At 49.2% G+C, this 14,289-nt stretch overlaps 1 protein-coding gene across 1 annotated transcript in view; it reads left to right on the forward strand.

Moving 5' to 3' along the window:
• LOC147103044 (small ribosomal subunit protein uS15m-like) overlaps positions 1-13,813 on the forward strand; it is a 43,058-nt gene extending 29,245 nt beyond the window's left edge. Inside the window, exons 5-6 of the mRNA XM_085963168.1 lie at positions 6,831-7,022; positions 13,589-13,813. Coding sequence (XP_085819294.1) covers positions 6,831-7,022; positions 13,589-13,693 — 297 coding nt within the window. The 3' untranslated portion in view covers positions 13,694-13,813. The remainder of the gene's footprint in view (positions 1-6,830; positions 7,023-13,588) is intronic.
• Positions 13,814-14,289: the final 476 nt, after the last annotated feature.

A 14,289-nucleotide genomic window follows, 5' to 3' on the forward strand; every position in this document is an offset into this window, starting at 1 on the left:
CGCTATCAATTACTCATAAAAGACTGAGAGTTAAGAGAGTAACTAAAGGCTTTTATTAACAAAAGAATGAAGGTCTGCCTCGAGTGGTCGACCGGTCCAGAAATACAAAGGGCTGGGGAGCAGTTACCTTTATACAAGGACTTGTGGGAGGAGTCAGCCGAGGCATGTCCAGGCATGTACACAGTGGAATACAAACAGTGGTTTACCACACTCCCTTCACTGTGAGTCGTGTGAGGTGGCTCACCATGGACCTTAATTGCGGGCCAGCGTAGGGCACCACGAGTTGGTTCTGGTGGGGTCCGACACTGCCATCGGCAGCGTTGGGACCGAACCTCTGGTGCCGAGCGGGACACATTGGTGCCGGTCCCGGCTTTGCGACAAGTGGTTCTTCCTCACACTCCACCTCGGCTACCTCCACGTTCGCTACCCCCTCCTTTTCCGATCAAGTCTCACTATAGCTCGGCGGTGCTGAGGGCTCGGTGGCTGGTACCACAATTACCTCAGCTGGAATCGGCTGTTTTGATTCCTTTAAAAAGTCCATGTGACTAGCTTTCGGGCTGACGAGACACACCATGCCTCTTGCCTTAACCAGGGCCGTTCTTAGGTCCTCTATGGTCTTTTGGCAGGGTCCGTGGTCTGTGCTCTCAAACCCGTGCTCGAGGGCTAGCTTGTAAGCTGCCTTAACCTCCACTATTCTCTCCTCCTGCGCTCTTAGCTGTTGTGCGTGGCGGGCGCTTTTCTCCCGTATCCTCGTTTCATTAATCTTTGCCTCAGTAACCTGGTACTCCAGGTACTCTATCCTCGCCTGATGTTGACTAGCTACCACTTGGCATTCCTGATTCAGCGCGTGAAGCGCTGTGATGAGTATTTCCCCACCCATGGCCTTTTCCTCTATCTCTGCTGCCTGAGTTGTGCTCTTGGCTGCCTGTGCTGCAACGACCCGGTCCAAGATCTGGACCTGCTTCTTGTAACACATCAGCCACACTGCCTTTTCCACTGACTTCTTATGCTCTTTGCTCTCTGTCCACCTGATGGCTGCGTCTACCGGACGCCCATCCAGCAAGAGATCGGAAATCCACTGTTTAGTGCGATTTACCTTGCCAAAGACATAATCAGCTATCCTCTCATCCATTGCATTTCGACCATTCAAACTTGGATCTACTACATTGCAATCCTGCTGCCAGAGTCCTGCCGTGGTCGCCATTTTCTGTAAGGGGTTTTCTTTGAGAGATTTCCCTGATGTTTCTCTCTCTAGAGGCCTCTCTCTCTTGCACATTAAACCTTGAGTGGTTCGACCCACTCGCCCCTTAGATTCTATACTCTGGACTTCGGTGCAGGAACTACAATGTAGAGAAAACTCTTGTAGACCAAGTTTGATGAAACAAAATGAAACTTTATTGCATAAGGAAAAATATCAAATCAGATGCAAGCAGATAAGAGAGTACATGGGAGGGAAAAACACACAAACAAATCATAACGACACAGTACTAACTAAAGCAAATACAGGCATCTTATACTCTACAAAGATCATCATGAAATAAGGAAACACACGGAACATCGAGGGACAACAACTCATGTTAATTGTACCCTTAAATCCACCCCCTTATTAAACCTATCTAGATCTGATTGTGAAGGGCCAGAAACATGCTCACCAATCCCACTAGGAAGTGCAAGGTTTTGAAATCGAGTCTGTGTTTGGTCCTTTCAGGCGTTTCGTCTCTACGTGGATTGTGGAGCCCCTGCGAGCTGCGCCACACCTCTCTCCTGAGGTGGGGGTCGGGGGCGGCTGGACACCGGCGGGCCTGGATGTCGGCGAGGTCGAGGATCGTTGGCTCGACCCTGGTTAGAGGAGCCTTGGGCTGGCTCCCATCGCTTCTTCAGGTTCCTTTTCTCTCTTCTCTCGAGCCGGGGTGGCTGGAAGGTTTCTTCTCTTGGGACTGTTATTTTTTTGTTTCTTCTCCCAGGTTGGGTCGATGGCCTCTCGTTCCGGCAACGGCCCGGGGACGGTCGATGATCTCCCGATGTGCTTCCCCGGGGCGGAATGCCGGCTTCGAGATGGCCTTCTCGATGTTGGCTTTCTTCTTCCTCCTGCGAGTGCCTCTTCTCCTTCTGGCTGTCCGGATTCAAACTGTGTGTCTGAGCTCAAGTTGCAAGCCTGCAACTGTCTGTGTTCCAACTCGCTTGCCCCAACTGCCAAAAGTCTTCCAGATATACTTTCTTCCAGAAACCTCCGTCTCCCGCCCAAAATCAGGTTAGTCTTTGTTTTAATTTTTGGCGGGCTGGGAGCACAGTCTTAAACAGCCGGTAAAGGCCCATCTCTGGTCTGGAATTACCTAAATTGTTTTTAATGTCCTGTTGATCTCATTATCTAGTCCTGGGTGCTGTTCTCATGAATATGAAATTGTCCCCTTTTGTCTGGGTCAACATTTTGATGGCCTCTGTCTCCAGGCTGATCTTGACTGGATCTGTATCTAATCCATATGCATACACGTGGGTCTGGTTTCGTTCTCTCAGAAACGGCTTCCAGAACTTACAGTGGGTTGAATCCACAAAGCTGTCTGAGGTTGCGCAGGAACCATTTTAAAGTGTCCCAGTAAGCTGGTCACATGGTATGGCGGCCATTTTGTATGCCCCTTTTTCTGGGCTTCTTTTAAAACAGTCTTTAAAATCATGGCCTCTTCTGCCATTTGACCCTTATTAATATAAAGTCCAATTTTGCGAATCCTACACACCGGCAGGACAGACCCAACAGGGGCGGCATACAGTCGGGAAGGAGTGGCCCTGGAGGTCCTCAACATTTACTCCGGACCCCATATAAAGTCTCATGGCTTCAGGTCTAGCATAGGCAAGGAAACCTCCTGCTGATTACCACCTACCGCCCTCCCTCAGCTGATGAATCAGAACTCCGCCATGTTGAACACCACTTGGATGAAGCACTGAGAGTAGCAATGGCACAGAATGTACTCTGGGTGGGGGACTTCAATGTTCATCACCAAGAGTGGCTCGGTCGCACCACTACTGACCGAGCTGGCCGAGTCCTGAAGGACATAACTGCCAGTCTGGACCTGCGACAGGTGGTGAGAGAACCAACACGAGGGAAAAACCTGCATGACCTCATCCTCGCCGGTCTACTTGTCGCAGATGCATCTGTCCATGACAGTATTGGTAACAGTGACCACTGCACAGTCATTGTGGAGATGAAGTCCCGTCTTCACACTGAGGACACCCTCCATCGTGTTGTGTGGCACCACCACTGTGCTAAATGGGATAGATTCAGAACAGATCTAGCAGCTCAAAACTGGGCATTCATGAGGCGCTGTGGGCTATCAGCAGCAGCAGAATTGTATTTCTCCACAATCTGTAACCTCATGGCCCGGCATATCCCTCCCTCTACCATTACCATCAAGCAGGGGACCAACCCTGGTTCAATAAGGAGTAGAAGAGCATGCCAGGAGCAGCACCAGGCATACCTAAAAATGAGGTGTCAACCTGGGGAAGCTGCAGCACAGGACTACATGCATGCTAAACAGCGGAAGCAGCATCTATAGACAGGGCTAAGCGATCCCACAATCAACGGATCAGATCAAAGCTCTGCAATCCTGCCACAACCAGTCGTGAATGGCGATGGACCATTAAACAACTAACGGGGGGAGGAGGCTCCATGAATATCTCCATCCTCAATGATGGTGGAGCCCAGCACATGAGTGCAAAAGACAAGGCTGAAGCATTTGCAACCATCTTCAGCCAGAAGTGCCGAGTGGATGATCCATATCGGCCTCCTCCTGAGGTCCCCACCATCACAGAAGCCAATCTTCAGCCAATTTGATTCACTCCACGTGATATGAAGAAACGGCTGAGTGCACTGGATACAGCAAAGGCTATGGGCCCCGACAACATCTCGGCTATCGTGCTGATGACTTCTGTTCCAGTACAGCTACAACACTGGCATCTATCCGACAATGTGGAAAACTGCCCAGGTATGTCCTGTCCACACAAAGCAGGACAAATCCAATCCGGCCAATTACCGCCCCATCAGTCTACTCTCAATCATTAGCAAAGTGATGGAAGGTGTCATCAAGCGGCACTTACTCACCAATAACCTTTTCACTGATGCCCAGTTTGGTTTCCGCCAAGACCACTCGGCTCCCGACCTCATTACAGCCTTGGTCCAAACATGGACAAAGAAGCTGAATTCCAGAGGTGAGGTGAGTGTGACTGCCCTTGACACCAAGGCAGCATTTGACCGAGTGTGGCATGAAGGAGTCTTAGTAAAACTGAAATCAATGGGAATCGGGGGGGTGAACTCTCCACTGGCTGGAGTCATACCTAGCACAAAGGAAGATGGTTGTGGGATCACAGCCCCAGGACATCGCTGCAGGAGTTCCTCAGGGCAGTGTCCTAGGCCCAACCATCTTCAGCTGTTTCATCAATGACCTTCCCTCCAACATAAGGTCAGAAATGGGGATGTTCACTGATGACTGCAAAGTGTTCAGTGCCATTCACCACAACTCGGGTAATGAAGCAGTCCATGCCTGTATGCAACAAGACCTAGACGACATTCAGGCTTGGGCCGATAAGTGGCAGGTAACGTTCGTGCCACAGAAGTGCCAGGCAATGACTATCTCAAACAAGCGAGAGTCTAACCACCGCCCCTTGCATTCAATGGCATTACCATCACTGAATCCCCCACTATCCACATCCTGGAGGTCACCATTAACCAGAAACTTAACTGGACCAGCCACATGAATACTGTGGCTACAAGAGCAGGTCAGAGGCTAGGTATTCTGCGGTGAGTGTCTCACCTCCTGACTCCCCAAAACCTTTCCGCCATCTACAAGGCACAAGTAAGGAATGTGATGGAATACTCTCTACCTGCCTGGATGAGGGCAGCTCCAACAACACTCAAGAAGCTGGACACAGCAGCCCACTTGATTGGCACCCCATCTACCACCTTAAACATTCACTCCCTCCACCACCGGCATACCGTGGCTGCAGTGTGGATCATCTACAAGATGCACTGCAGCAAGTCGCCAAGGCTTCTTCGGCAGCACTTCCCAAACCCGCGACCTGTTCCACCTAGAAGGACAAGGGCAGCAGGCGCATGGGAACACCACCACCTCCAAGTCCCCCTCCAAGTCACACACTATCCTGACTTAGAAGTATATCGCCGATCCTTCATCGTCACTGGGTCAAAATCCTGGAACAGCACTGTGGAAAAACCCTGTTCTGTACCTGCCCTGGGAGAGTTTGATGGGACAGTGCAGAGGGAGCTTTACTCTGTATCTAACCCATGCTGTACCTGCCCTGTGGTGTTTGATGGGACAGTGTAGAGGGAGCTTTACTCTGTATCTAACCCGTGCTGTACCTGCCCTGGGAGTGTTTGATGGGACAGTGCAGAGGGAGCTTTACTCTGTATCTAACCCATGCTGTACCTGCCCTGTGGTGTTTGATGGGACAGTGTAGAGGGAGCTTTACTCTGTATCTAACCCGTGCTGTACCTGCCCTGGGAGTGTTTGATGGGACAGTGTAGAGGGAGCTTTACTCTGTATCTAACCCATGCTGTACCTGCCCTGGGGTGTTTGATGGGACAGTGTAGAGGGAGCTATACTCTGTATCTAACTCGTGCTGTACCTGCCCTGGGAGAGATTGATAGGACAGTGTAGAGGGAGCATTACTCTGTATCTAACCCGTGCTGTACCTGCCCTGGGGTGTTTGATGGGACAGTGTAGAGGGAGCTTTACTGTATATCTAACCCGTGCTGTACCTGCCCTGGGAGAGTTTGATAGGACAGTGTAGAGGGAGCATTACTCTGTATCTAACCCGTGCTGTACCTGCCCTGGGGTGTTTGATGGGACAGTGTAGAGGGAGCTTTACTCTGTATCTAACCCGTGCTGTACCTGCCCTGGGACTGTTTGATGGGACAGTGTAGAGGAAGCTTTACTCTGTATCTAACCGTGCTGTACCTGCCCTGGGGTGTTTGATGGGACAGTGTAGAGGGAGCTTTACTCTGTATCTAACCGTGCTGTACCTGCCCTGGGAGAGTTTGATGGGACAGTGTAGAGGGAGCTTTACTCTGTATCTAACCGTGCTGTACCTGCCCTGGGAGAGTTTGATGGGACGGTGTAGAGGGAGCTTTACTCTGTATCTAACCGTGCTGTACCTGCCCTGGGAGAGTTTGATGGGACGGTGTAGAGGGAGTTTTACTCTGTATCTAACCGTGCTGTACCTGCCCTGGGAGAGTTTGATGGGACAGTGTAGAGGGAGCTTTACTCTGTATCTAACCGTGCTGTACCTGCCCTGGGAGAGTTTGATGGGACAGTGTAGAGGCAGGCTTACTTTTAACCTAAATGTATACAAGAGGAGAAGTGCTGGTGGGTTTTAAAGATTGTGCCAACTCAGAAGCCTAAGGACAGGAGGAGGCCATCTGGCCTGTGTTATACTTCACAAAGGAATTCTCTACTCTAGTCCCATTTCCCTGCTCTTTCCTCATGTCCTTTTTAATATTTTTCTTTGTATTTATCTAAATGTTACGATCGATTGGGTTTTACTGGCCCCTTGTAATGGATTCTGTATTTTAACAAACCTTTGCATAAAAAGGCTGTATATTAACATCCTGTCTCACACTGGTTAAAATGGAGGGGGCACAATACTGTTCTTGGTGACACTTGAGTGGAGGTGAAAATCTAAACCAATCACATGACCTTTGACTTCCCACAAACTTGTAGCAGACTGCGGTGTTGCTGGGTATGATGTAGTTTATTGGGTCATGTGGTAACTACATACTCCAGTACCCCTTTCCAAGGTGCTCACATGTGTTTTTTCTTGACCAGGATAAGACCAACAAACGTTACATGCTGCTGGCGATCGACAGGCGGAAGAAGCTGTTGAAGTATCTCCGGCGAACGCGCTACGAGGTGCTCGAGAACGTGTGCACCCAGCTGGGCATTCAGTATACCTTCCCTCCCGAGTATTACAGGAGGGTGACGCAGCGATGGGCTGCTAAGAAAGCTTTGTGCATAAGGGTAAGGATCTGAACCGGGTTCGGCGAAACTGATTATCGGGGCTGGGGGGAGGGCTAAATCTTAAATATAATCTGGGAGCTGCAGTAAGCCTCGGCTCCCTGATAAGGATGGGAAACTGGTCACCGAGCTCCTCTTCTGATCACCATTTCTTGGCGTATCGTGTGAATGTCAGGTGAGGGCTGGATCAGGCTGTGTTGGGAGGAGCTCCATGATGGAATGGCTCGTCGGTGATCACTGGCTAGACTAACGCACTGAGACTGATCCTGTGGCCAAGGTACTGGAGGATGGCCATTGCCCATAAGACAATATGCCAGCATCAGTTGGCACTGCGGTGAGAAAACTGAACAGATGTCAATAGACGTGCAGCGTTGGTGCTTGACACAGTGAGCCCATTTTACAATACAATGATATAATGACCTCCAAGGCCCTCACCCCACCCTCCCAGTGTGGAGGGTGCCACCTCATTACTGTCTTCCTGTTGTAGAACTAGGCCTTAATCTCTGGAATTCCTGCCTCTCCACCTCTCTTTCCTCCTTTAAGACACTCCTTAAAACCTACCTCTTGACCCTCACCTGTCCTAATATCTCCTTGTCTGGCTCGGTGTCAAGTTTTGCTTGTTAATCGCTCCTGTGACGTGCCTTGGGAAGTTTTACTACATTAAAGACGCTATATAAATGCAAGTTGTTGTTGAACTGCAAGTATGTTAGGAAGTTGATTTGAGAAAAGGCTGTAGAGAGGCTAGGAGGTTCGGGTCACAGAACAGCTGTAGCTGGGAGGGGCCACTTGGTCCATCCTAGGCGTTCCATCCAGAAAGAAACTGCAGTCACTCCCCCCCCCCTTACTGATTCTAGAAGTACAAGTCTTGATATCTGGTGCAGATGGTATCAGGCTCAGCTGTGATGCCCCACGGTTGAGTAGCCTGCCGACAGACATTGTCCAGACGCATGCATGAAGAATGGTCACTTGGATGAGGTTTGGTGGCTGCCTGGTGCCAGTGGAACTACAGCCCAGCAAGAGATGATGCCCTGAGAAGGAAGGGGTGAAACTCTTGATTATGGGCACACGGAAAGTGTTGTGTATGTACCTTTAAGAGAATAACTGGTCTCAGACTGCAGTACCGGCAGTGACCACCCCTGTATAAAAGGCGCTAGTGAGCCTCTGTAGTTTCAGTTTCCCGATTGACTCCTTTCAGTAAAGACTTGTTTTGTTCAACTCCTGCTGTCCGTGTCTCAATCATTCACGGACATAATACTGGCGACGAGCAGATACGAACTTACCTACAGTCTGCACCACCTCCTGGGATCCATTCCTGAAGCGAAGTGAGCAGAGGTCGAGGCCAGAAGGAAGAAAGAAGCAATAGAAATGGGCGTCGACCGTGGGCATCCGCCCCTGAGTTAGCGGAGTTGAAGATTGCTGGAGAAGCTGTCGAAAGCGGGGCCTGGTTCCTGTCGACGGTGCTTCAGCTAATCGGGCTAGTGGCAGGTAGTACACTGATCCTTCCTGGGCTGCGGCGGTCGCGAACTCGAGCGGGTGGCTTGCAACGGGGCCGAGCAGCGTTGTCGGGAAGAGGAGAGAGAGGGTGGAGCACACAGGGCGCGGCCGGTGCTACGAAGCCGGGCTGCGTACAGACCCGAGAAGAGGGAGGCAAGAGTCCCACAGGGTTGTTCCACGACGGGAAAATAATAAAAAAAAAAGAAGAAATATTAAATGCGCAGGTAACCGCGAGGAGCTGCAGGTTACAACGGAAACCGCGGAAAGCAGCGCTAGCAACAGCGGGGAAGAAGGCAAAGCGTGGGAGGCACCATCTTAATCAGCGGGGAAGAAGGCAAAGCGCGGGAGGCGCCATTTTGTTAAATCGGGGAAGAAGGCAAAGCGCGGGAGGTGCCATTTTAGATTTGCAAGATGCCGAAGACTGGCTGTATCACTGCCTTTGATAATACAATAGAGGACTGGACCATGTATGTGGAAAGAGTCGAGGTATATTGCGAGGCAAACAAAATAGCCGATGAGAAAAAGGCATCGGTATTGCTAAACTTAATGGGCGCTAGAACGTACGGCCTATTGCGGGACCTGATTACTCCAGCCAAACCGAAGGCGAAGAGTTTTAACGAAATTGTTGCTGTCCTACAGGAACACCTAAACCCTGCACCGCTGCTGATAGCAGAAAGATTTAAATTCCACAGGAGAACTCAGCATAAAGATGAGAGCAATGCTGAGTACCTTACGGAACTACGCAAGCTATCAAAGCACTGCCAGTTCGGAGCAGGACTGGCAGATACCCTACAGGACAAATTTGTCTGTGGACTCCTGAGTGAAGGAACACAGAAGAAGTTACTCTCAGAGAAAGAGCTGACGCTAGATAAGGCTTTCAGCATGGCAGTATCGTACGAAGCAGCAGCCAGGGGAGCTGCGGAAATACAACAAAAGCCACAGGAATACGGCACCCACGAAATGACACGGGGATTTGCAAAATGTTATCGCTGCAGCAGAACTAACCATGACCAGAAGGACTGCTGGTCCAAGGACAAAATATGCAGGCAATGCGGAAAGATGGGACACATTGCACGAGTTTGCAGGTCTGGGAAGAAGACCAGCGACAACAAAAAGGCTACCAAGGAACCGTACAAGAAAGTAGAAAAGATGACGGACAGTAGTTCCGAAGACCAGATGAGCGATAGTGAATCCGGGAACAGGAGACTAAGCTATCTCAAACTTCACAATGTAATCGCAAAAGAGGATCACCGAACCATTTGGGTCACCCTCACGATAGCAGGGTCCCAAGTTAAAGTGGAATTGGATACAGGATCAGCGCTAACCATCATGAATCGACGAGACTATGAGCGGCTATTCTCACACATACCCTTGAGAGAGACATCCATCGTCTTGACGACGTATACGGGGCAAAAAGTATACCCCAGAGGAAAAATAAGGGTGCCTGTCGAATACAACGGCAAGAAAATACGGAAATTTTATCTCTACATACTGCCAAATGGTGGACCACCGTTATTGGGACATGAATGGATCAGGAAGATAAGCTTAGATTGGCACTCCATTCATGCAATGACGGTGGATGGTAAAAAAGATGAAGACGTCACTCCTGGACGATTGTCAACAATCTTAGCTAACGCCAAAGAGGTATTTCAACAAGAACTGGGCACTCTTAAAGGCGTAACCGCCTCGATAAAATAGAGGAGAATGCAATTCCCAAGTTTTTCAAAGCAAGACCGGTAACATATGCAATTCGCCCAGCCATCGAGGCAGAGCTGGAGAAGGCAGGCGTGTTGTCTAAGGTCGACTGGAGCGAGTGCGCGACACCCATCGTTCCTGTCATGAAGAAAACGTTAAGCAATAAGTCTGAGGAGCCAAGGAAGATTCGCATCTGTGGGGATTTCAAGGTGACGGTGAACCCTGTCCTTCACACAGTACAATATCCTCTTCCAAGAATAGAAGACATCTTCGCCTCACTATCTGGAGGGAAGCGTTTTACAAAAATTGACCTAGCACAAGCATATTTGCAGATGGAGGTTGAAGAGTCCTCTAGGAAGTATCTCACGATAAACACTCACAAAGGTCTTTACCAGTATCATCGATTGGTATTCGGAGTAGCATCGGCTCTGGCGATATGGCAAAGAGCGATGGAACAAGTCCTGCAAGGGATTCCGGGGACTCAGTGTTACTTGGACGACATCCTTGTGACAGGTGAAGATGACAGTGAACACCTTAACAACCTAGAACAGGTGCTCACTAGACTACGGGAACATGGGCTACGAGCCAACCGACCCAAGTGCGAGTTTTTTAATAAACAGATATCGTATTGTGGCCACGTGATTGATGAAGAGGGGTTACATAAGTCCCCTGACAAAATTGAAGCGGTTGTTAAGGCCCCAGCGCCTGAAAATGTGTCGCAACTGAGGTCATTCCTCGGATTGGTGAATTACTACCATAAGTTTTTGCCGAATTTGTCGACAATTCTGCACCCACTGAATGCTCTACTACGAACGGGAGTAGCATGGAAATGGAGTAATGACTGTAAGCGGGCCTTTCAGAAGAGTAAGGACTTAATCACTTCAAAAGAAGTATTGACTCACTACAACCCAGCACTGCCGATCAGACTGGCGTGTGATGCGTCTCCCTACGGCATTGGGGCGGTACTGTCACATAAATTCCTTGATGGTTTAGAGAGGCCGATAGCTTTTGCGTCACGCTCGTTAACTTCTGCCGAGCGTAACTACCCCAGATTGACAGAGAGGCCCTCAGCCTAGTGTGGGGGTGAAGAAGTTCAATCACTACCTGCACGGTCAAAAATTTACTCTACTAACCGATCATCAACCTCTTGTCTCCATTTTCGACCCTCAGAAGGGCGTACCGATAATGACAGCGCAACGGCTGCAGAGGTGGTCCCTTTTCCTAGGGGCACACCAATATGACATCGAGTACAAAGGAACTAAACAGCATGGGAATGCTGATGGATTGTCGCGCCTACCGTTGCCGATGGTGGAAGAAGAAGACCTTGCAGTGGGTCCAATGGAGTTATTCCACTCGACCATAGTCGACTGTCTACCTGTGACGAATGCAAACATAGAAAAGGAAACACGGAATGACCCGACACTATCACGGGTCTATGAGTTAACGATGAAGGGATGGCCAGCACATGGCGAACCACTGCTGCCAGCATTCTCGCTGAGAAGAGAACAGCTGTCAGTGTGCAGAGGAACCTTGATGTGTGGATCCAGAGTAGTAATTCCACCTAAGTTGACGGATAGAGTGCTCAATGAGCTTCATGAGGGTCATCTGGGTGGGGTAAAAATGAAGAACTTAGCCAGAGCGTTTGTGTGGTGGCCAGGAATCGATAGAGAAATCGAAGAGATGATCAAGAGCTGTGCAGGATGCCAGAAGGTCCAAAACGCCCCACCACAAGCTCCTCTACATCCATGGGAGTGGCCCTCATCTCCATGGCAAAGGGTGCACATTGATTTTGCTGGTCCCTTCATGGACTCGATGTTTTTAATTGCGGTGGATGCACATTCAAAGTGGCCAGAGGTAATAAAAATGTCCTCAACCACCACAGAATAAACTATCACAGTCTTACGAACCATATTCACCAGGAATGGGCTGCCTGAACAGATTTGCTCTGACAATGGACCACAGTTTGTGTCTGAAGAGTTCCGGAGGTTCTTAAAGAACAATGGTGTTAAGCATTACACATCTGCCCCATATCATCCAGCCACTAATGGATTGGCCGAGAGGTTTGTTCAAACATTCAAGAAGGCTATCAAGGCAATGTGTAATGAAGATATACCCCTACAACACAAGGTGGACAACTTCTTGTTTGCCTACCGGAATGCGACACATGCGGTTACCAACCAAACTCCAGCCATGATGTTCTTCAATCAAAGACTACGATGCCGCTTGGATTTGGTTAAGCCAAACGTCCGAAGAGATGTGGAGAACAGGGAGTTTCAGAATATGAATGAAAGGCCGACCAGGAGTTTTAAGATAGGTCAACCAGTTTTGGCCCGGGACTACCGCACTGAGAAATGGCAGCCAGGAACGATTTGTACACGGCAAGGACCTCTCATGTATACCGTGGACGTTGGGGAGAGCATTGTAAGACGCCATGCTGACCAGATTCCAGAGTCACTGGAAAACGTCAACTCCACACCACGATCTGATACACCTGGCAATGAAATCGACGTTCCAATTGCAGCTACCGCAGAACCGGTAATATTGGAAGCAGATGAACCAAACAACGACATTGATCCCGACTCAACCTTGCCAGAAGAACCTGATACCCCAAAGAGGCGTTATCCAGACAGAATCAGGAAGCCTCCTCAAAGACTGAACTTATAATTGCTTAAACTCAACCAATGTATCTAGCAACCGTAATTGTGATTGTAATTAGTTATCATTTAGTTGTTAAATGAATGTCATATACTGTTTATCTAAAAGGGGAGGAATTGTTGTGTATGTACCTTTAAGAGAATAACTGGTCTCAGACTGCAGTACCGGCAGTGACCACCCCTGTATAAAAGGCGCTAGTAAGCCTCTGTAGTTTCAGTTTCCCGATTGACTCCTTTCAGTAAAGACTTGTTTTGTTCAACTCCTGCTGTCTGTGTCTCAATCATACACGGACATAATAGAAAGGAATAAGGACGAGCCCAGTTTGAGTAATTAGTCAGCTCCCCGTGTTACGAAATGTTCCGATAAAGGAAGTAGAATTAGTGGAAGTCTTGTAGTAATGTTTGCTACAAAAGTTTTGGATGAAAAGACATCACAAAATGCTGGAAATATACAGCAGGTCTGAAGGGGTTTAGTCTTTAGGGTGGAGACCTTTCATTAGAACTGGTTTGGGCAATGAGGAAGATCTGTCGGGACCGACAGAAACGAAGAGGGGAGCAGAGAGTAGCCGGGCCCATTCGAGATGCAAATGGAGGGAACCAGTGAGGTTAAAAGCTGTGTGGATTATAAGAGACGGGAAAGGCTGGACTCTCGCACTCACTCACACACAGGCACTCGTGCTCACTCGCAGGCACTCGCACACTCACGAGTGTTTTGCTTTGTTTCAGGTATTCCAGGAGGTGCAGAAACTGCGTGCCGCCAAACGGCAGAAGCAGAAGGCAGCAGCTGCAGAGAAAGCGCAGTCTGCCAGCAAGGAAGGTACACCGGTGTGATCAGGATGGCGTGTGGAGCCCACACTGCTGGGGCGGGTATGTCTGTCATACACAGCAACTGTACTTCAATAGAAGACAACGGACCTCCAGTGTCAGATTAATAAATATTTATCTTTCAAACTCCTTTGCACTCTGTTTTAAAACAACATTTTTGAAGAAAACCTATTGGTCACCATGAGAGGAGTATGGTGAAGCCTACTGATGTCAATAATTGGAGCTGGTTCTTGTAATGCCCATGCTTCCCAGATCGATGAAGTGAGTTGGATAACTGCCACCTCTTCCTGACCCCCTCCGACCTGCTGCCGCCTCTCACTGGACCTCGAGCTGTTGCTGCCACCAGTCCTGGCTCATCCTCTGATTCTCATGCAAATACAACATCACAGACCACCACAGAGATCAGATCAGAGCAGCGGTTTGCCTCAGTGCCTATGTTGAAGTCCAGGGAGGGTCAGCTCAGAGGCAGCTGCAGAAACCCAGTGCAATAACATTTCCAGCAACAGTCAGGGAATGAATCCAAGTACTGAATGTTGTCAAACAGAATCCACTGTGCTAGTCAGAGCAATAACAATAAAGGTGTAACGTGAGGGCAGAATGGG

This window comes from Somniosus microcephalus, chromosome 20, assembly GCF_052327205.1.
Source record: "Somniosus microcephalus isolate GS21.2 chromosome 20, FLI_Smic_1.0, whole genome shotgun sequence".
In the NCBI taxonomy this organism is placed as follows: Eukaryota; Metazoa; Chordata; class Chondrichthyes; order Squaliformes; family Somniosidae; genus Somniosus; species Somniosus microcephalus.